Here is a 24,173-nt window from a genome sequence, read left to right as displayed (position 1 = left end):
TGATATAGGCCGCCCTTGCGCAATACAGGGGTTCTGAAGTAACGACAGTGATGACGGGAAGTTATGTGTGTGGTACATGCTCAGTGTATATATATATTGAGTATTGTAATATATATATTGAGAATAGAAGACGCATAAACCACACACACCGTAAATAAGTAAATAAATTATGCAAGCATTTTACTAGCGATTAAAAATACGAAGCAAAGTTTCTGGTAAGAGGATAATCCAGACACTACAAAGTAGCACCCGTTCATGAGAATAACTTGCCATCCCGTGACACTCGACATCATAGAAATCCAACAGACCTATCATGTAAAGTATCTTGTTTTGCATTTGGAAAAAAGACTTACATAGTAGAAGCGTATATTCGCAATACGAAAGCAAATTGGCCTTCATGCGCCTTCATGGCCTTCATAGTCTTCAAAATACGACATAAGACCACACAGAAAATACTACATGCGAAGTCACACAAAACATTATATGAGTTTATAATATTAAGAACATGAAGTAGAGTTCCCGAAGCCGAAAGATACATTCGAACTCCTTAATTGGACTTAATAGGATGTGTGTGTATCCTAACCGTGATTGGGCTTCTTATAAAATATTGTCATGAGACGTACTGGTTTTTAGTTTAAATTACCTTTTTTTCCAGATTGGAAGTCCTGAGCAACAATTATTACTACTTGTTCTTTTAGAAAGATAATTGTATAATGTGTGACTGGGATTTAAAATAGATACAGGTAATAATAGGAAAAATAGACAAGAGAAACACTTAGCATGCAGTTTGTGCAGCAAAAAACTGAGATGAAAACACCGCGTCTGCACTCCAATTATATAATCAGGAACGATTCAACAACAAAGGAAAATATCTTTTAACAAAATCTAATTTCGGAAAAGTATACAACAAACAAGAGGCCGCGGCCGGCCGAGGGCAGAAGAGGGAATTTAACGCGAGCGGGGTCGCGCGCGCCCGCACGGAAAAATATAATGGCCTGGTAATAACATTATAGCTTTCTTAGAAACCTGATTCACTTCCCCCCAACCCCTCACTCCCCCGGCAGTAGGGGGTCGGGCGGGCTCGGCGTTAGTATGGGCGGCTCTAAGGAAACTGTGACGTATCGAATACTATGCATAGCACAAAAGGCGTTCAATATTAAATCTTAATTGGCACTAGAGGTCTTTCTAGAGACTCAGTCGTTACAGCGAGTCTTCATCGACATAGCCCAAATGATTGCAAAAATTAAGAGGCAGTGGGCAGGGCACATAGTTCGAAGAACAGATGGCCGTTGGGGCAGCAAAATCCTCTAATGGCGACCACGTACTGGAAGACGCAGTGTTTGTAGGCCCCCCACAAGATGGACCGATCTGAACTGATCGTCGTGGAAGTCTATGGGGGAGGCCTTTGTCCAGCGGTGGACGTCTTCCGGCTGATGATGATGATGATGAAACATCAGAGGCCCATTACCTTCTCCGTCCAGTCCAGTGCTGCTGTGCTGAATGATTTGGTCTCCGTTTCATAAAAGTGCAACGGTGCAGATTGTTGCTATATTTGCCTACATAAGATAGTCACAGATCATTTTTTGCAGTTAATAATGACTGGCAACAAAACCATCGTAAACTCATAAGACCTCATTATTTATTACATGATATTGATGTGTAAGTGAATGAATTTATAATCAAACAAAAAATCTTTAATTTAAAAAATAAATATAATTGGTTGTTACACTAATTGTGTCTGATAGTTAGGTTAAAGCAGTTAGTAGTACGTTATTCGTCAAAGGTACTATGGAGATATTATAACACATCAGAGAACCGCTATCTCATACCTAAGCTGATGCAGCACTATGGAATGTACTAGAAGAAATTCTTGCAGAATAAAACATTCGTTGCTAGGGAATGAGTAATTTACAAATAAAGATATTTTCAGTAATCATGTTTCCTCTTTTAGAGTTGAAGTTATTGATGTTATAAAAATAAATTAGGTAGTATGATTAAAAGATAATTAGTAAGATTTAAAAGTTTAAATTAATTATTAAACCCTAAGTTACAGAATAATTTATTTTAATTATATATAGCAAAAAGGAAAGCGAATAACTGATGCTTATGTAATAAACATTAATATTTATTAACACAGCCGTCATAATCTGTATTATGCTTTGACCGTTTTTTTTTTCTTTTCTCTTGTAATTGTTACTAAGCCACATAAATATTATTTTTTGTTTATATAGATGTATGTGTTTATCTCTCTCATATAATTTATCTGTCGCTGATGTGGTTGGTTTCACAATTAATAATTAAGGTTTATATGTATTAGTTATAGTTAAATGTTATTGTGTTACTGTTTATTGGCCCTAATAAAGTAATAGTTATTTATGCAACTGTTGTGTAATAAGGGGTATTAAAACACGTATGTGGGTTGATAATAGTATCACATGAGTGTTTTAATACCTTATTATCAACAGTTGCATACAAGACTTTATCTACAACCATAATATGAATGTTTCACAAAAGATTCTGAAACAGTTAGCTTACTGCTAACATTAAAAGAGCCAGTCCTAGTAACCATTACATCGTGCAAACGAGTGTTGTAATGAAAATAGATGATGTAATGATGTACTGGATTTCACTACAACACTCGTTTGGATGATGTAATGGTTAATATGACATAGGGTATTTTAATGTTGGCAATAAGCTAACTGGTTTAGAATCTTTAATAGAGGATTTAAGGCATGGGTGTAGATAAATAAATAAATGAGCAAGACTTCTGCCAAACGGATTCTTGTAAACGTTGATAAGCTGAAGGCTATTCGTTATAAATTGTTACGCGAGCCCCGGGGTGACACAGGCGCAGTAAATCAATAATGTAAAACATCCCTACACAACACGCTGCTGTCATAACTACATCGCATACTTTACTATTAATAATTCATGACACATGTCTGTCTCGAGGTACCTGCGCCTAGCACCTCACAAGTACAATTAGTAACCATAGATCCGTTGTCGTGTAGATAGAGTGCATACGGATATTATCATTTGAAGCCACAATTGGGTTTGTTTAATTAAATTTCTTCATAATAATTCTAGCAATTAAAGATAGGATAATTATAAAAAGGAATAATAAAACGAAAACAACTCATGAAATACATATTGTCTCGTTTTAATTTTAGTGATTATTTAAACAATCAGCAAGTCAGGTTCAACAGATAAAGTGAATTTGTTCTCGGAGAATAACAATTCTAATGCAGTTTAAACCTACAATTTGTAAACGTAAAGCCTACTAGTAAAACCAAAATTAGTAAATTAGAACCACTAATAAGCTCACTCAGTTTACTGACTAACTGATAAGCTAATTCAGTTTAATATTATAAAGTAAAATAATAGTTATAAGTTAATTAAGTAAATAATAGTCGATAAAAACTCTTAACAGCGTTATTATTCTTCTATTTCTACATTGACAAAAAAAATTAATTGATTACTGCTTCCTTGATTATCAGTTTGAGTGAATTACTGAATTACTTAAAAATATGCACCAAATATATGCACTATTTGAGGAGAGTAAATATAACTCAAGTGATGAGTTCAAAAAGAAAGCTTAATCATTTTCTAAAAACTTGAAATCTACTTGAAAAATTAGAGACGTAGAATCAGTACTGGTAGCCCATAAGACTACTAAATTTTATCCAGGTAAATATAATTCTATTAATAATTAGGAATCAAATGATATATGTGTAAATCTGTGAAGTCGTTATTTTTAATAAGCCACAATGGGGCCCCTAAATTGAAGGATTGACGAACAGACTTAGTTCTGCAGCATACGTGGTTAAAAAGATTAGACAATTAACTGACATAGATACGGCGCGACTAGTATACTTTAGTTATTTCCATAGTATTATGTCCTATGGTATATTGCTATGGGGCAACGCGGCCGATATTAATACAATATTTGTGCTGCAGAAAAGGATATTCGCGCTATTTATAGCCTAGCAAAGAAATTAACATCTGGACTGATGCTTCTCAATATATTCTTGATAATGTAATGTATGTTCATAGGCACATAAATGAATTTGCTAGAAACTGTCATAACCATAATGTTAACACCAGGAACAGACATAAACTTATAATGCCAGGCTGAGTCGAATTAAGTCTTTTGTGGGGCGATGTATATGCTTTTACAACAAGATCCCAGAAAATGTTTAAAACAAAAGTATTACGTTATTCAAAATAATTCTTAAAAAACATACCGACGAATTGAGAACCACCTTCTTTTTTGAAGTCGGTTATAAAACGTTTGTGTGGTAAAGGTTTCTATAACATAAATTACTTTCTTAATGATACCACAGATTGGGAATGGAGTGACCGCCCTCAGGCTATTAAAGCATAATTTTAATTGTAAAATATTACCTACTTTGTAAACATATTTTTTCGATGAAAAAAAAAGCCCGCTGAGTTTGTTGCGCCCGTTCTTCTCAGGTCTGAGGCATTCATTTTGGAATGGGTGGTAGTTTTTGACTTTCAATAAGTGATGTCACATCCTATTTTGTATAAAAATATTTGAATTTGAATGTTTATTGTGTTCACAGTAAACTAGATTTCCTGCTTAAATCGGGTTCTACAAGTGACCGGACTATAGACCAATATTACAAGAAAATTTGAAAAACGAATATAGAATCGAATTGAGTCAGCATTTTTACAATAATAATTAAAACACACCAAATAGTTTGGCTTCACACAGTTGCGTTCTGCTACCAACGCTGGTGTTTGCTTAATTCATAATATATTTCACGCTTAGAATAAGTCTCAACGTGATTATCGTCTTTTGATTACATCGTACGCAAAGATATATTGATTCAGAATACTGCACCAATACGGGGCTACGAATATAACATTGAATAAGATGACTTAGGCACCTATTAATATTTTATTTAAATTAATGACTTACTTATCTTGCTATTGATGTCTATGAGGTTGTATTGTGTCCTGATGATACCTCACTCATATTTAAAATAAACCATTTTTAACGCAACAACTCCACTGAGCACTCTAAAGTAAAGGACAGAGTCACCATATCTATGCCAAAGAAGCTTGTTGACGTGTCAGACAAATTTGTTGTTGACGTCAAATGTGATTCGAGTATTTTAATTAATTACTTTGCATGGATTCTATCAAGTGATACAATTAATATACTCGAATGTTGTAAATGAGAATGTTGAATGTAAAAAATAATCATAATTCGTAGTTATACATTTAATATGATAGTTAAGTTACACCAGTTAGTAGTACGTTATTCCTCAAAGGTACGAAAGGTTATTTAAAAATAATTTGTAAAGTGATAAATCTGTAAGAATTGATTAAATGAATGAGCGGCCATTTTTCTTCTCATCAATGGTCAACCTTTTCGTAGAAAATGTATAACTCTGATAATCGCAATATCTAAGCAGCATAGTAACTCGGATCAACAGAAGATAGATACTCCGGTCACTAATCGTTATTATTGCTAATGCCTACTTTTATGCCAAAATTTAGGCCGTCACGCCCGGAGAAATAACACTCTCGCACTTAAATGAAATAGCAGACCAACTCCCCAGCTCTAGATACAAATGACAGCACCGAATAAAAATAGACTACCCCAGGACGGTAGCAGTGTATGTAGTCTTGGAGAATCCATCCCTGAGCCTCTACAAGTAGGATATCTACCTAATAGCCCGGGAATCCATACCCGGGCTGCCCTGCGTATTCTGGATGGGGCAAATCTGTGTTGAACAAAAAGCTCGGAGCAAAAAGAGCAAGAGGTCAAAACCACCCTCCTACACATTCGCTGTGCATTTTGAAACATTAGAAGGCTGCGTCTAAATTTAAATGCCGTCCATTTCCACCTGGCGAAGCCGTCCCTGCTCTTTTACACCGAGACACAGATATATATCCTCTCTGGCTGATACCTCGGGCTTGAGATAGACCCACATAGATGGGCAGCGGCGGTTGAAAGTAAGAGTGAAGGCTCGCCAGTTTGTTTGAATTTAGCGAAGTCTTTCTATCTTCGTGTATGGCGCTAATCTGGGAACTTGTCAATGGTTGCTGCTTAGATCCTCATTTCTGTTGTGTGCTATTTCCAACACTGTTTCGTCTGCACGCATATGATAAGTTAGAAGCGTCTAACATGCATTGTTATGCGGTGTTATCCGCTGCTGAAGCCGTATACACTGGCCAGGCATGTCTCTCTCGAGTTTCGTCATAGAGTGCTGGAATTAACTTGTATCTTCTATCGAGTCTTTTCTTGAGAACATCGTAATAACATAAATTTTAGAAGACTCAAACACTCAAAAATCCATTGTTCCTATCACCGCTATTTGAGAACATTTCTCTTACTGTTAATTTCCTAGTATAGGAATACTGAGTCTCGAAATCACGAGTTATTGCCAACTTCTCGGCCATAAAAATGGAATGCGAAGCCAAATTGGCTCCGAAGGAACTGGGGTAAAATATTTCAAGCAGGCCCACTTTCAAGCGATAGTATACAAAACATGGGTCCAGCCACATAAGGAGTGCTGCACTCATCTCTGGTACATCAGCCCACTATTAACTTGAACCACCTGCTGCAGCTTAGAGCTGCTTGAATTGCTGGCAAGTCAGTGGTATGTGAACGGCTCGATCACTTTATTTTGTGCTGGATCGTGTTTTCAAGGAACTTCAAGTCAGGCGCAGTCAATCTGGAATGAGATTAGCGTGGTGTTTCCAGTAAAGATATGACAACTGGCACTCTCAGAAGAAGCACGCTTCAACTTCCTAAAAGGCAATGCCCCTGGTGATTTCTCTGGTGTTGCAGATGAATGTGGGTAGCGATGATCACTTAATACAAGGTGACCCGTACGCTTGTTCCTCCTCTACCAAAAAAACAGTTTATACAATAATTACAAGAAAAGTATGTATTTATGTATGTAATACTTTTAGTCACAACCTACTACCCATACGGAAATGAATGCCTCAGACCTAAGAAAAACGGGCGCAAATAAATAACTCATAGTAAAGATTACCCCATAAACTTCTATTAACAATTCTTTTGAATTTCGTAATACATTTGTTTTTAACATTTTCGGGGATCTTGTTGTAAAAGCATATACGAGTACATAGCCCCACAAAAGACGTGCTAACTTGACTTAACTCGACGCCGAGTTAAGTTTATGTTTATTCCTAGTGTTTACATTATGTTTATGACGGATTCTAGAAAAATCACATATGTGCCTATGTACATACATAACATTATCGAGAATATATTGAGAGGCAACACTTAATAAGTTTATTTCTTAAAAAGTATCTTAATGATTCTTTATTATAAGCATGGATACGCGTTATTTATGTAGACATACAAAGTAAGGGTTCAGCTATTATCTAAATGGTGTCCTTAATGTCATAAAACAAAAATTTCCACTAATAGGTTTTAAATACGTCGTGAAATTAGATAATTTTGGTTCAGAGTATTTTGATCTATGGCTACTACCAACTTCGTAGCATCGTAGCTATGTAGTCTTGTAGCACCGTAGCACAGCATAAAACACTTTTATTATTATGTGTAGAGAATAATATAATGAAAAATACTTATTTGATACATTAATTCCATTTCAACGAAAGATTTACGGTGTAAAAGATTTTACTTTATTGTAATTATTTCCAAACTATTAATTAGTAAAGGCTATTTAGTAAGTAATTACTCCTTTATTTAAACATTAGATAAGATTAACTAAGTCTGAAGACATATTCAGGTAGAGTACTGTGCCTAATGCTTATGTTATCATATTATTATCAAGTATCGTGCAAGTCTACGTAACGGGAACAAACTACGCTAAAATATTTCGACTGAATACTTATCACAAAATATATTTTATGCTGGAATGAGTTTTTCAATTATTTTTCATTCTATATTGAATATAATACCTATAATGAACTTTACCTCTCAATTAACAAGTAATTTGTATTTTATCTTGATTAAATAGCAATCATTTTTGAAGTACCTTTGGCAATATTGAAGTGTGGTAGAAGCTTCTTGCTTATCAGCTTTATAATATTAAAAAAATTAAAACTATTCATAGTTTAGGCGTGCCAACTGTATTCGATAACTAAAGCATTATCAAGGAAGGTATATTAAGTTCCATCTCTACGAAATTCATACAAACCCACAGTAGTAGATTATTGTCATAAAAACACTCAAACGAATATCGAAATACATTTCATATACTAAATAATAAGGACCGTAATTAATAATAATAGTAATAATAATATATAATTTGACTGTTTTCTACACTTCGAAGACGGTCACGAATAGAGACAATAATTCATCTCTCCGATTGATAAGGCTATAGGTGCGGGTCACCTCAGTGTGTGCTTTAACTACTCATTGGAAACTTGAGACAATGTAGTTTAATTAATTATTACTTTTATGAAGATAAATAACTTCATTGAGAGTGGCTTGAGCCTGGGAGCCGCCAGTTGGCATCGGCAGCCGGCGGCCGGTGTTGAAACGGAATACATCTCGGGTGATCATTTTACTGTATTTGCGTGACACTTGTTCGTGGCATCGCTAAGTATATCACTCCAGATAGGGCTAGGGAGACCTTTGTTTACACACTGTTCTGCTTATTAATCATTTTCCAATGAATGCTTGTCTCTACCCTGAGCACGATGCAAACATATCCCAGAGAGCGGGCACAATGCTTCCACATCTATCAATATTGAATATTTAAATCAGACAATTAGAAAATTTGCTTGATTTTATAGTTTTCGATTTAAAGGCAAATAGAGATGGTCGAGGCTGAATTTCTTTTGTCATCGAAAACTTTATTGTTTGACTAGAAGTGTCGCCAACAACTCTACAGTTCGTAGGCTGGAACAGCTAATATAGGGTTGGATTTTAGCAATCAAGCTTAATTATTCTCATAATTTCAATTATAATATAATTAAGTGCACTTTATATATGTACTACTATGTAAGTATTACCAGTGGGAGGCACCTTTGCACAGGGTGACGGCTAGATCATGGGTAACACAACGGCGCCTATTTCTGCCTCAAAGCAGTAATGTGTAAGTGTTGCTGTGTTTGGGTCTAAAGGGCGCCGTAGCTATTTAAATTACTGGGCAAATAAGAAATAACATCTTATGTCTCAAGGTGACGAGCGCAGTTGTAGAGCCACTCAGAATTTTTGGATTTTTTAAGAATACTGAGCGGCACTGCGTCGTAATGGGCAGGGCGTATCAATTACCATCATCTGAACGTCCTGCTCGTCTCATCCCTTATTGTCATTTAAAAATAAAAACTTTATATATATTTGTGTGTTAATCCTTTAGTGACAATGTAAGCGACAATTTTGTTACTTATTTCTGCCTTAAGTTTTAACACGACCAGTAGGCTAATATTCAGTCTTAACCTCTCAGTATAATACATATTTTACATACATATTTTTATGTATAATATAATTATTTATTTGGACAACAGGCAGTCTACCTCCCTATCCAATCACATTAGCAACACACAGTACGTTCAAAGCAAACTTAGATAGTTGTTCTTAAATATAATTTAGTGAGACAACTCACGCTTCATTTACAATCATATAGTTCATTAATCACAGAAAACAGTAGGTGTTCTAAGAAAGTGACGTATCAAAAGACGAGTCACATTACTCAAGGTCTTTACTAGAAAGCCTTCTCGTAAGCAGCTCAACAGAGCATCTTTTTGATAGAGCAATGCTGCAATGCTCATGTACGGTTATCTTCTACGGTCCCGTCATACTACATCAACATAACTCTGCTTATAGTTTCCGATAACACTCCCCTGTATGTATCGTTGTTATTCAATAAAATGTTAAATAGATAATTCAATTCGCTTCACAGATCGGTCGCCGGTTGCCATTCGCCAGTCGCCAGTCGCCACAACTGACGAGCTGAGTAATGCTACATTTGTTATTATAAGTCTCCACTTAGCGCGGCGCTTGTGAAACCCAACACCGAGTATCGGTCCCAAGCGACAACTCGCTCTATCAACAGTAACATAGTGACTGAGATCGCTCGGCACACTAGCAATGTTGTTACATATTTGGCGACAGAAAAAGCTACGTTTCCGTCGAGTGTGCCCGTAATAGATAACGTTGTGTCGAGGCGGGTTAATAATGTTTTATTAACTGGCAACTCGCGTGGAAAATGTCACCTTATTGTGACACTTCACAAGCAAACGTTACACAAACATAGAACACGTCGGCATGGCGGTTAATCACTTCCAAATATCATGTTTCACAACTAATTGATTGCGTTCATTGAATATTATTGGTAATAATAATAAAATTATCTTAGTTCACATGACAACGAGGACTGTGGTTAACTTATATTACCAAAGTACTTATTACATTAATAGATACATGAAATGTTACAATAGATACTAATGTCATACTATGTCACCAATTGGAAAAATCTTTGTCAAATCAATATATGTAATGTAAGTATATAATATAAGCAAATAAAGACGTCCCCACGTGGGACCCTAATTTGAAATTAAAAATGGCGGCTTTCTTATAATCAAAAGCGAAGCGAGCATCGGCTCTTATTGTTTTATAAACAATAAAAAATGCGGCCATGATGCTGGAAATGTCAATTCAAATCGCGAATTCCACCCCGCGGTGTTCCAAATATGAAATTCCCGCTTATAAATGGCGGGGCGAAGGCAATTTTTTAAAAATGGCTGCCGGCTCTGGTTTCCAGTCAGATGGTACGGCGGAGTGCTTGCTGTGCAATTTAGGGTCGTTCGTACGTAATACAAATGAATCTATCCGTCTTTATAACACCACTTACATTTTATTACATTTTCATATTATATTTAAGAATTTCATTTCAAAATTTAATAAAACAGGAAACGGTAATCTTTTGATGTCACCAACTGTTGCAAGTTTTCTTGCAAGTTTAAAAATAAGTTGTCATTAATTATTGTGCCTCATTAATAGCCTCCAGTTGCATTCAGTCAAATCAGAATGGGGAAGTAATGCAATTGAAGTGTATTTATAGAGCGATAAGCACCTAAGTTGCAGTTGTAAGATAAAATCAATAGAGAAACTTCGGTAATGAAGTAATTCGAGTGCCGGAACTGGCACCACGGGCCCGAGCGCGCATTGCCAGGGTGTCGTACCGCTCTCGACCTCACTAATTTGCATCAAACAGGATATTTTCTAAAACCTCACGTCCTGCCTAAGCAAATTCTTTCTCCCCCTTCAAAATAATGTGATAAACAAGCGGGGGCGGCACGTGAAACAGCACCCTAACTCTGTTATTTCAAGGCTGAATATTGGCTGGTGCGGAGATCGGTTTATGATTTATGGCATTAGCTGGTCGGAGTTTGCGCGGTGACGTTTGCTGTTTGCCGGATTCATTACTGAGACAAAGGCTAGGGTATGTGAGGGGGTGAGACGAGGCGCGGGGACGGGTCGGCCTGGGGGGGGGGGGGGTCGGTTACGTACACACGAGGGAACACTTCCATGCTCCCCCCCCGCGTCGCCCGTATTTCCCCACCCGCCCGGGGCTGTAGCCACCTCGAGCCACTTTCCTAAATCAGCGGTGTGTATTATTCGTTATTAGTTCCTGAATACCAATGGCTCTGCCACTTCATTCCACTGAACACTTGTGCGATATAATATATAAATACATAATTTTACAGATAAGTAATAGAGTTACAACTTCGTGTTAAGAACATAACTTTTATTAGAACTCAAATGAACATAACATTATCACAAATCAGAGCTGAAAATGCAATTCAATCCAACGCATTATTAATATCATATTATACATATATTATTTACATTATAAAAAAGCTCACAACACACAACAACACAATTAATATCAATCAGCAGTATCGTTAGTTGGGCGTAACATATTAGGTACTTATATCACCACTAATGATAATAATAATAATATTGACACACTCTTACACAAATTATCTTGCCCCAAACTAGGCATAGCCTGTACTATGGGTGCAAGGCAATGATATATTCAATACAATATACTTACTTAAACATACATACATACAAATAAACATCCATGATTCGGAAACAAACATCCATATTCATCATATAAATGATTGCACCTACCGAGATTCGAACCAGGGACCTCTATAACTTAACTCAGGGTCACTAACCATTCGGCTATATTCGGTTGTCAAACTAATATGGATAGTATGTAGTAGAGTCTGTGCTGAGAAACATTTATGTCTTGTTAAAGGTCACCAATGACTTGTGGACGCTTCAATCGCATTTCTAAATTGGCGAATCTATTTCTACCTTTGGCATTTCAACACCCGATCTATGACTATATTGATCTCTTGTTCCAATGCATATAAGTATTAACTGGTATTGTATGAATGTGACAAATAAGTATTTTCTATAACAAATTTAAAGTACTGAAAAGCAGATTTATTATCTAGTGACGGATGACATAACATTAGGCTTCAAAGTAATCTTAAATCAAATATCAAAGACCTGCGGCGCACGCATGAGTGAATCCAGGAAGTTCGAATCTTAGTAATATATACTAACCACTGGGCAATATGACGACCTATATAGCCCAGTGGTTAGTGACCCTGCCTACTGAGCTAGAGTTCCCGGGTTCGAATCACGGGAGGTGCAAACATTTATATGATGAATATGGATGTTTGTTTCCGAGTCATGGATGTGTTTAAGTAAGTATTTTGTATTAAATATACCGTTTTCCTGCACCTATAAGTACAGGCTATGCCTAGTTTGGGGCAAGATAATTTGTGTAAAATTGTTTCAATATTTATTTATGTAATAATTAAATATTGAATCAATTTGACTTATTTTTTAATAAATAAGTATTATGTAATACAAATCCATTGATTCCAATTGAGCAATTAATTCAAAGTTTACATTCTAACGTCAATTGTAGAATAAGAGCCAAAATCTAAAACGTGTAACGTTTCATTAATATAAGATGATCATCTCTTAACTTCGAATCAATATCTCATTGTTACCAGTGGGAGGCTCCTTTGCAACCAGTGGGAGGGTCCTTTGCACAGGATGCCGGCTAGATTATGGGTACCACAACGGCGCCTATTTCTACTTTCACAGCAGAAATAGGCGCCGTTGTAGTGTGCAGTAGTGTGTAAGCATTAGTGTGTTTCGGTTTGAAGAGCGCCGTAGCTGTGAAATTACTGTACAAATGAGACTTAACATCTTAAGTCTCAAGGTGTCGAGCGCAATTGTGGTGCCGCTCAGAATTTTTGGGTTTTTCAAGAATCCTTGAGCGGCACTGCATTGTAATAGGCAGGGTGTATCAGTTACCATCAGCTGAACGTCCTGTTCGTCTCGTTCCTTATTTTCATAAAAAAAAAGTGCTACCACTTATATACAAGTGATCTTAATGAGTTATTATCAACAGTGCTAACTATATATAGTTTCTTCAATTAATATACAATATGAGTTGGTAATACTTGTGACGGTGAATCACGATCAAACTCGCCGTCGGTATTTTTTTTTTATCAAATTAATGTCAACGACCTCCTATTCATAGTATTATAAATATATCCAAATAGTTGCCATTTCATAAAAGGCAAACAGCTACATAACAGAGAGAGATAGTGAGCGAGAGTAGAGGTGACTAAATCAAAATTTCCACAAAATGTTTTGAGTATTCTTGAGTGTTAATTCCGCCAATATTTGTCTTCAAATAATTCGGCAAGTGTTTTGCCTCTACACGAGGCATCCTCAGGAGATGTTGACTCGCCAAACTCTGACACGAGACACAAGTTGAGTCTCGTGCCGAGAAAACTCAAAACATTTGCAAAATTTTCCACGCTAAGTTTACTTGAAGACATTTGATTGTCATAATATATATTTTGTTTGTAAGGGTCAAATATTTATAACTAAATCGATTTAAATAATTCAACACTTAAGTATCAGCGAGGAACACAGGCTATGTTTTATTTTCAATAAATACCAGCGGGAGGCTCCTTTGCACCGGACACCGGCTAGATTATGGGTACCTACCACAACGGCGCCTATTTCTGCCGTGATGCAGAAATGTGTAAGCATTACTGTGTTACGGTCTGAAATTACTGAGCAAATGAGACTTAAAATCTTGTCTCAAGGTGACGAGCGCATTTCTAATGCCGCTCAGAACATTTGGGTTTTACAAGAATCCTGAGTGGTACTGCATTGTAATGGGAAAGGCGTATCAGATACGATCAACTGAACATCTTGCTTGTCTCGTTCCTTATACTCATTAAAATAAAAAAAATGAATACACAATTATATAGCAGAGGAAGGAGGGAGCTACGAGATAGTAAGTTATATGGGACTCACCGGAGAGATGATTCTGCGCTGTCGGGCTGTAGGGCGACTTGATTTGCGGGAAGCCTGCGGAAAGAATTACATTAATTAAGTGACAAACAATTAACATTTCCGCGAGGAATTCCAATTTACGGAACCGGAGAGCAGCCGGGGGTCGGGCCGCTCCTGCACCGTCCATCTCACATACTAATTTGGAAAGGCCTGAATGTAATTATAATAATGTTTGAAGGTGAAAGAAAATTTGTTGAAGTAGCCGTTACTTTGCGGAAATCTATAATTATCCAAATGATTTCAGATTTCTTTAATGTTAATTCCGCCAATATTTGCCTGACACCGACTCATGCCAGAAACACATGTCGAATTGTTTAAAGACAAATATTGGCGGAATTAACACTAAAGAAAACTCAAATCAATTGAATAATGTCAGAAGGTGGTCAATTACCAGCTACGTATTGCATTTGACATTTACTCTTAAGAAATTAAGGAAATATATTACCTTTCATAAAATTACGTATGTTGTATATATAGTTGATATCTGCTAACTATCTATTGAAGAATACTGACTTAAGCAGCACCCTACGGCGGGACTCGAACCACATTTCGTTTATATCAAACATAGTCTTGATCAATGAGTTTTAAATCGAACGTGTAACTTGACAGTCCTGAATTTGTTTGTAACGGACTAGACGAGCTGGACGTACAGCTGATAGTAATACGCCTGGCCATCATAAGGCAATGCCGCTCAGGATTCTTGAAAAACCCTAAAAGTCTGAGTGGAACTACAATTGCGCTTGGGACATAAGATGTTAAGGCTGACTTGCCCAGTAATTTCACTAGCGACGGCGCCCTTCAGACCGAAACACAGTTATGCTTACAACATTACTGCTTCACGGCAGAAATAGGCGCCGTTGTGGTACCTATAATCTAGCTGGCATCCTGTGTAAAGGAGCCTCACACTGAGTAATTAAGTTCTTGACTTAACAATAAATTTAGCTATTGATAAGCTATCTTATACATTTTATAATATAACGATTAGATAAAAAATATTTTGAAAATTAAACATTAAAAGCAGCTTGCCATATGATTGTAATTTAATGTCGTATTAATATAGAGCTGTATCGAGTCTGTCTATTTGTCTCTAACGACTGATTTATAAAGACAGACAGAGAGACAGCCTTCTATAAACGATGTTATGGTTAAAGTAAGCAGTCCATCTCGTTATTATACGAATTATATTTTAAATACCGGTGGCATTTTTACTCTACCAACAACTCCAAGTGTGTTTATTTTAAGACAAAACATGGCTAACATATTTGAAATTAATTAGAAGAAAACAAATTGGAATCGAATAACTTAACACTCACACTCAACCATCCATATTTATTTATTTGCTATTAAATATAAATTTGGTCTTACAACAGCTTAAAGTATCTCCTATAAGCCATTACCAATAACATGCAAACATGGTCTTGGTCAAAAAAGTTTATTACAATATTATAAATTAATTTATTTTAATATCAACACAACATTATATTTTTATGATATATAGATTAAAGTCAAGATTAGAATAATCCACTTAGAATGCAATGTCAAAGTCCTTTACTCTTTGTGGTCAAAAAACTCTTCTATAGAATAAAATGTGTTTTATGCTCATACGTGTCACAATTGTTATAAACGGTTATTGGGTAAAAATGGTATACGGTAGTAGGGGTGCGGGGTTGCGGGGTGGTGGAGCGGCCAACAACCACAAACAATGGCAACGCTAGATGATCTCAGATTTCAGTGAAGACAAAAACTCACAAAATGTAATTGGATTCACAAACGAAACAATAGAAAGCCAAGACGCTCGTATTTGTGCGGTTTTTTTTTTTTCACAATTTCACGATAGCGCACAAAGAGGCTAAACGTTTCCTCAATTATGTAGAAAATAAATTGTTCGTGTCGAGTATTGTTCGAGTTTACCCACTTCTGCCTGGTGACCCCTACTCTCATTGTGTGGCTACTTTTCCGTAGACGCGACAAATGTGTTGTTGTCAGTTATACGATTAAATACGATAGAAAATATAGATGTAATCAAATCAAATAAAAATAACTTTATTCATGTAGGTCATGGAAATGACACTTATGAATGTCAAGAATAAATATTTTTCATTATTGAATTTACCGCCACTTCGTAAAGGGAGAGCTTGAGCTAATGAGATGAAGTTGCAAGAAACTGTCACACTTTTAAGCTTACATTTACATTTTCATCTTTTTACACATCATTTCAATTACAATAGATACGGTAGAACTATAGAAACAAACAAATATTTTTTGTAAAATTACCGACTTCTAAAAATGAGGAGTTTTTTCATTTGTTATGTTACTCGATTTCTAGCAACATGGGCATAATTAATTAAATTGTACGAGAATTTATATCTAATTAACACCAATTTTAGAATTTTATTAATTAAAGTTATATTTGTTTACATAATAATTTTGTAATTACCAAATTAGCTTGTTTTGAATAAATGCTTGAAGACGGTTTTCGTTAGTTTTAACTTTTTACTTACCCGTTACCTTAAGTTCTTTGATAATGTATATGTGATCATCAGCACATTGAGGAATTTGCTAGAAACTATCATAATGCCTACTACTCGGTTAAGTCGAGTTAGTAAGTCTTTTATTGGTCGATGTATATGCATCTATAATATAATCCCAGAAAATGTACAAAACAAATGTGTTACGAAATTTAAATCAAATGTTAAAAAACGTTTGTGTGGGAAAGGTTTACTATAGCATAAACGATTTTCTTAATTATACCACAGACTGGGAATGAAGCGAACACCCTCAGGCTCTTATTTATAAATGTTTATTGTACGATATTACATTATAATCCATATTTTTATAAAATAACAAAATGTCACTGAGTTTCTTGCGCCCGTTCTTCTCTGGTCTGAGGCGGTCTGTTTTGAATGGGTGGTAGTTTTTGACTTTCAATAAGTGATGTCACATCCTAATTTGTACAAAAATATTTGAATTTGAATTTTGATATAGGCTGGACACATGATAAGAAGTAAGTGAGAAATGGACCAAAGAAGTGATAGAATAGTGTCTAAGATATAAAACGAGAAATAAAGGAAGACTTAATCTCGACTAGAACGTGGCATGGGGCATGTGACGTCAGCACCTGCACACTTTGACCCTGCTCGGTGAAGAGCCCCTGACTTATCGAATGTCTCTCTACATCAAGGGCCATCACCTAACTCTACCACGACACACCACTTTACTGTCTTTGTTTTACTGCATATTAAACATGTTTGGGGTAGCAATAACAATATTATTACTTAATAATACTATTATTTAAGTAGTTTTGCACTTTTTATGAAAGGAACTGAAAACCAAGCAAAAGTGAAGTGTTTCGATTCAAGAGAAATAAGGAAAAATATAAAATAAATGCGTTTATACATATTTCTAAAATTGATGAGTACAAATATAATATTTTTTAATTATATACGAATTTTAGCAAAGTTACTCCTTGGGAAGCTGTATTAAGGTTGTGTAAAGTGCTTAAGTTTAATTATATGTATCACCAATCGTTGGTAGATTACATATGAATAAAATGCTCGCATGGGTGGATGCATATCTAGTAAATCCTTAATTTTTTTTTGTGGATTTCAATTAAAATAAACCTTACTGTTTATTTTAATTTTTTTACTTCATAGCACATGACGTACTACGTATGCTACGACTTAACCCCAATGAATAAATCTACTTTAATTTTGATTTTCTTTGTTTGTAGTGATCTACAGAGGCATTTTAAGTAATCACGAAATAATTTCTTGTCCATGCAATGTTCTTAATTTTGCTTCTGAACTACACCACAAATTAGTTTTTAAATTCCTGTTTTTGTATTTCTCTCTCTGCATGTTTAAGATCAAGTTTATCTTTTCTATTCGACTATTCTATTTCTGACTCGAGATACGATCTCAGAAAAACTGGTTTATAATTACTTGATAATAATCTTTTATATGACTTAACAACGAATAGTCAAGTTTTCTCTAGTATTCCTGGACTCTTTCCCCTAAAACCATAATATTGTAAAAGCTTTTAAGTCTAATAAAGTCTGATAAGTTTTTTGATACCTACATATAAGGCCTAAATTGTAATTTTTTTATATATTGTGTGACTGAATAATATAATTGGTAATATCGGTTTCTACACCAGCTCTGACTGTTCGCATTAATTGGATGGGTTCATAAAAAAGTTTATATTAACTAAGGCGAAGGGATATGGATTATTCAAGTCAAGTCAAATAATGTTTATTCAATTAGGCTTAAAATAAGCGCTTTTGAATCGCCACTATAAATATTTGTATTAAATAACTGAATCTATCATATTATGTTCGGAAAATGTAGAGCACGTGAAAAGTTCTATAATATACGAAACATATTAGTTTGTAAGGTGCTGCATCCAATATATGAATCTTGTTCAAAGTTAACGCGTTTTAAATATTTAATATTTCATAAAAAACTAATAAAGAGCAAATTATATTAATATAAATTATCCTATATTGAATGCATCAACCTTTAGAGATTGAATTATTGTTTGTGTAAGGATTCTTTGTAAGCATGATGGTCGTGATTACTGTAATAATTAGTACATGGATCCAACAAACACAATGATTTACTTATTTATTCCATAACAAGGTTCAACTTCATAATCATCAGCCGGAAGACGTCCACTGCTGGACAAAGGCCTCCCCCAAAGATTTCCACGACGGTCGGTCCTACGCTGCCCACATCATATTCCGGCGATCTTGACCAGATCGTCGGTTCCGCTTGTGGAGGCCTACCAACACTGCGTCTTCCGGTACGTGGTCGCCATTATCTGATAAATTTAATAAGACTTAACTTCAACAATATCATTCAACACAGTTAATCATCTAGAGGTAGATTTTATCGATCTTTTTGTTCCCAAAGCATCCGTCGCGTCTTAACGATCACTCTTTTGTTAATTTGTATCAAGTTTCCGCTTAAAAGCACTTCATTCATTAAAAGAAAGCTCCCTCTCTCAGAAGCACTCTGTGTGTTGAGTACCGAACTACTAGTTATCGAGTATTGGCGTAATAATGAACAACGGAATTTGGGCCGGTTCAATCAATATATATGTTTGGTTCGTTTTCAAATAGAGGATTATGTGTCCCTAACAGCTAAGTATTATGAAACAATATTAGGCCATTCCTAGAGCTTAGGTCACACTGACTACAGTCATCAGATAACGACAATGCTTTTTTTAACCGACCTTTTAAAAGAAGGTGGAGGTTGTTTTTTTTGGTTGTTACCTCGGAACTTTCGACTGGATGAACTGATTTTAATAATTCTTTTTTTTTATTTGAAAGCTGGTGCTTCCCGTGTAGCAATTATTTAGTATACAATTGCACTCGTCACTTTGAGACATAAGATGTTAAGTCTCATTTGCACAGTAATTTCACTAGCTACGGCGCCCATCAGACCGAAACACAGTAATGTTTACAAATTACTGCTTCACGGCAGAAATCGGTGCCGTTCTGGTACGCATAATCTAGACGGCTTCCTGTGCAAAGGAGCCTACCAGTGGTAAATGTTGTTCCCGGCAGCTCGCGTAAGGCACGCCGTGGCCGCCATCTTGTCGGAGACTTATTAATGTGACGTCACGCATCACCTGTCACCTCAACACCCACCTATTATCGCACTCAAACACGCTCCTCTCTAAGTGATACTTTAATCTGTTTACTTAGCATTTTTATAAAGAACAGCTTTTTTAATTTGTAACAACCATTAGTTCGTGCCTTAAGAACGAAAATAATCTATTTATATACACACAGGTTTATTATAGTAAATGCCTTGCCTTTCTGTATAAATAAATTTCTTACGAAAATATGTACTTAAGACTTATCAACAATTTGTTATGTTTTAAAGTGATAACCCTCACTTCTGGGATTAATTACACAAATAAAATTTGAAAAAAAACTTTAATAACAATGGGCCCGCTCAGTTTGTTGCTCCCGTTCTTCTCAGGTCTGAGGCATTCATTTTAGAATGGGTGGTAGTTTTTAACTTTCAATAAGTGATGTCACATCCTATTTTGAATAAAAATATTTGAATTTGAATTTGGGAATCCGCGACTTCTCACGTTCCGTGCGAGCGTTCTTACCAACTGAGCCAACCTTTCGAGTGACGTATCGTTTATAAATCTTGTATGCTTTGTTCAACTCTCAGGTTGTGGCTTCATCTACAGGATCTACTTTACAGTTAATTACACAAATAAAATTTGCAAACAAAATTTTGAATCCACAACCTGAGAGTTGAACAAAGCATACAAGATTTTATCAACGATACGTCACTCGAACGACTGGCGACAGTTGGAAAGAGCGCTCGCACTGAACGCGAGAGATCGCGGGTTTGAGCACCGCATCGTTCATAAAATTTTGTTTTAAAATTTTATTTGTGTAATTAAAACATAAATATTTTTAGTTAAAGAAATAATATTATTATATTACATATTATTTAGGTATAACAGGCCAGTCTTGATAGAATATAATATAACAGTCCTTATTTCTCCCGTCTGGTGTAAGCCTTAGGTACCTACTTAGTAATATTACACTTATAAATAAAATAAATAAATAAAATAGCCTTTATTATTACTAGCGACTTAATTTTTCTTATTAATAAAACTTAAATTATCTTAGCTAGTAATTTGTCTCTCGACAAAGGCCTCCTCTAAAGACTTCCACCTTATTCGGTCTCTAGCTACTCTCATCCAGTCCGGTCCTGCTATCCTTTTGAAATCGTCCTCCCACCTTCTAATCTGTCTACCTTTCCTTCGTTTCCCGTCTCTATATAATATTCACTTCCCGTAATATTACACTTAATTGTTATAAAATAAGGAGATAATTAATATTTTGTTGCCCACAAGTGAAGTCCCTCGGTCGTTTCATCGTGATATATAAAAGCAATAAGTGAATATCGAACTCAGTGCAGGGGCGACTTAATTGAAACTTCTGTCAACTAATAATCCAACAAGAATGCGTTCGCTCACATGAAGACCGACGTAGTGTGACCCTCGGCTCCACCTAGCGCGCCCTGTACGAGTGAGCGGGAGGCAGGTCGCGTTACACTGGGGACTCAGCGCTAGATAATACTCGAAGCTATTTCAATTATCGCGGTTGCGCCGCGCGTCCCCGTATTCGGCTAATCTGATCACAAAAGCTGCTTATAAATAATTTGAGACGCTTTAATCTGTTTCAAATTTTATTGCGATCATTCTTATAGTTTATTTGCATTTGCGCATTTCCATTAGAGGCGCCCCCTATTGAAAAACAGTTAAAATGATTTATTAAGACCATAATTGGACGTAGTTCCTGAAAAACGTTCCAAGCCACAAACATCACATCTTAAGGAATTCGTGTTTAAAGTTTAATAAATATTAGTGTATTCCATACATGTGGGTTGGGCTACTAAGTCATGATGTCATTTAAAGAGTGACAGTAGTGCTGCCATTTTTTGTCAGTCCGTTAATATGAATCAGTTGACCAGTTTTGTGTTTTTAACTCAATTTCGACAAGATTGTAGTTGGGAACAATTTCTGGAATTAGTCCAATTAATTAATCAATTTTGTGGACTCTTATTCCGATATTTTAGTAGTAGTATCTTGTTACTATGTGTAGATACCAACAATCCTTATGGATTCTAAATTAAATTTTCATAATATTTAAACTTATTTTTCGAAATGTTAAGTTAGCAAAGAAATCGTAACTTTTATCTAATAATGTCATTACACGTACATATTCAGTTAATACCTACATTTAGGTGCCAACTTAAGGACAACTTAATTTAATTATTATAAATATTGTTAATCAATCTCTTTTCAAGATTCTTAGAGGGGGGGGAGTAATCACCCACATCTTCCTACTTCTTGCATTATTGCCGGGCACAAACGCAATCTTACATCAATCAATAACACAATCATTATGTTTCTTTTAATGAAATTAAGGGACGAGACGAGCAGAACGTTCAGATGATGGTATTTGATACGCCCTGCCCATTACAATGCAGTGCCGCTGAGGATTCTTGAAAACACAAAAATTCTGAGCGGCCATACAATAGCGCTCACCACTACTACTACACTATATACGATGTTAAGTCTCATTTGCCGAGTAAATTCACTAGCTACGGCGCCCTGCAGACCGAAACACAATAATGCTTACACATTACTGGTTCACCGCAGAAATAGGCACCGTTTTTGTCCCCATAATCTAGCCGGCATCCTGTGCAAAGGAGCCTCCTAATGGTGCACGTTGGAAGGTAGAACACATTAATATGGTCATGAACATTTCAGTTTTTTAACCTGGCACGGTAACATCACCTTTATAAGCAGCAATAGTGTCGAGTGTTCTAACACAATCCTAAACAAACATTCGCTAATTTGACACAATTTAGTAGCTCCAAAAACAACAGACAGTAGTTGTGTCAACCGTGAACATAAAAACTTGTCAAAACAATTGGAGCGCCACTACACAACTTTCGTGGAATGTTTCGCCATTACGAACAATTTTTATGTTTATTTATTTCTCAATTATATTTTGGCCTATCTGCGAGTTCCAAGAAACATTAAATATTAAAATAACAAGCACCCCAATGACTTTTATGACACGGTGTTAACATTATATCTATCTACTATTATCTGTCCCACTGCACTGGGGAAATACAGTTAATGAGTGATGCTCCTTCAAACCAGTGGGAGGCTCCTTTACACAGCATTCCGGCTAGATTATGGGTACCACAACGGCGCCTATTTCTGCCATGAAGCAGTAATGTGTAAGCATTACTGTGTTTCGGTCTGAAGGGCGCTGTAGCTAGTGAAATTAGCAGAACTTTTGGGTTTTTCAAGAAACCTGAGCAGCACTTGTAATGGGTAGGTCGTATCAATTACCATCAACTGAACGTCCTGCTCATCTCGTCACTTACTTTCATAAAAAAAATAAAGGTGTTTGTTTCCAAGTCATGGATGTTTATATGTACGTATGTATACTGTATTAAATATGTCATTGTCGTACCCATAGTACAGGCTATGCCTAGTAAGAAAATTTTTGTAAAAGTGTGTCAATATTATCATATTAATATTAAGGTTTCTAAATCAGATATAGTAGGCTTTTATATCATAAGACCTAAATGTAAAAAGGATTTACTTATATATGATCACGTATTTAGTGGATTGGGTACGTGACACACGGAACGATAAACTAACTGTGGGACTTTATGTTAATTATTGTATGAACAGAGTTCATCATGTGGCAAAAGTACTTATTTCGAAAGCTTTTATATGATCACGTATTTAGTGGATTGGGTACGTGATACACGGGACGATAAACTAACTGTGGGACTTAGTGTTAGTTGTATGAACAGAGTTCGCCATGTGGCAATGCCGATGTATACAGTTAGTGTACAAGAGTAACCAGGCAATTAAGCAAACGATATAACAATAATATCAATAAGTTTTCTAGCAAAGATTGGACCAGAAAATCTCGATGGTGAACGTGAGCCACGGAACACGGTAGTGGTGACTTCTGATGTGACTGGTTAAACTGCACCTGTTTGAACACTGCACCACTTCAGATTATCTTTCAATATAACAAAACGTAATAGGATTAAATCTATTGAGCGACATAATTCCATCACAGACAGCTAAACACTTTGTCCCACATAATAGAACGTCAATGGGATCACACAAAGCTTCGAAAGACGCATTTTTTGTCCCCATTGACGTTAAGTAGTGCTTACAGTTATCGACGGTGTCAACACGGCCGCTGTACAATGCATAC

The 24,173-nt window shown here is 35.8% G+C and overlaps 1 protein-coding gene across 2 annotated transcripts in view; it reads right to left on the bottom strand.

The window, feature by feature from the left end:
* Nucleotides 1-24,173, bottom strand: part of LOC126971752 (visual system homeobox 2-like) — a 149,442-nt gene that overhangs the window by 92,915 nt on the left and 32,354 nt on the right. For both annotated transcript variants that reach the window (XM_050818141.1, XM_050818142.1), the window contains exon 2: nucleotides 14,345-14,398. In XM_050818141.1, coding sequence (XP_050674098.1) covers nucleotides 14,345-14,398 — 54 coding nt within the window. The remainder of the gene's footprint in view (nucleotides 1-14,344; nucleotides 14,399-24,173) is intronic.

This window comes from Leptidea sinapis, chromosome 24 (genome assembly GCF_905404315.1).
Source record: "Leptidea sinapis chromosome 24, ilLepSina1.1, whole genome shotgun sequence".
In the NCBI taxonomy this organism is placed as follows: Eukaryota; Metazoa; Arthropoda; class Insecta; order Lepidoptera; family Pieridae; genus Leptidea; species Leptidea sinapis.
The sequence above is the reverse complement of the archived record's forward strand: the minus strand, read 5'-3'. Positions and strand labels throughout refer to the sequence as shown.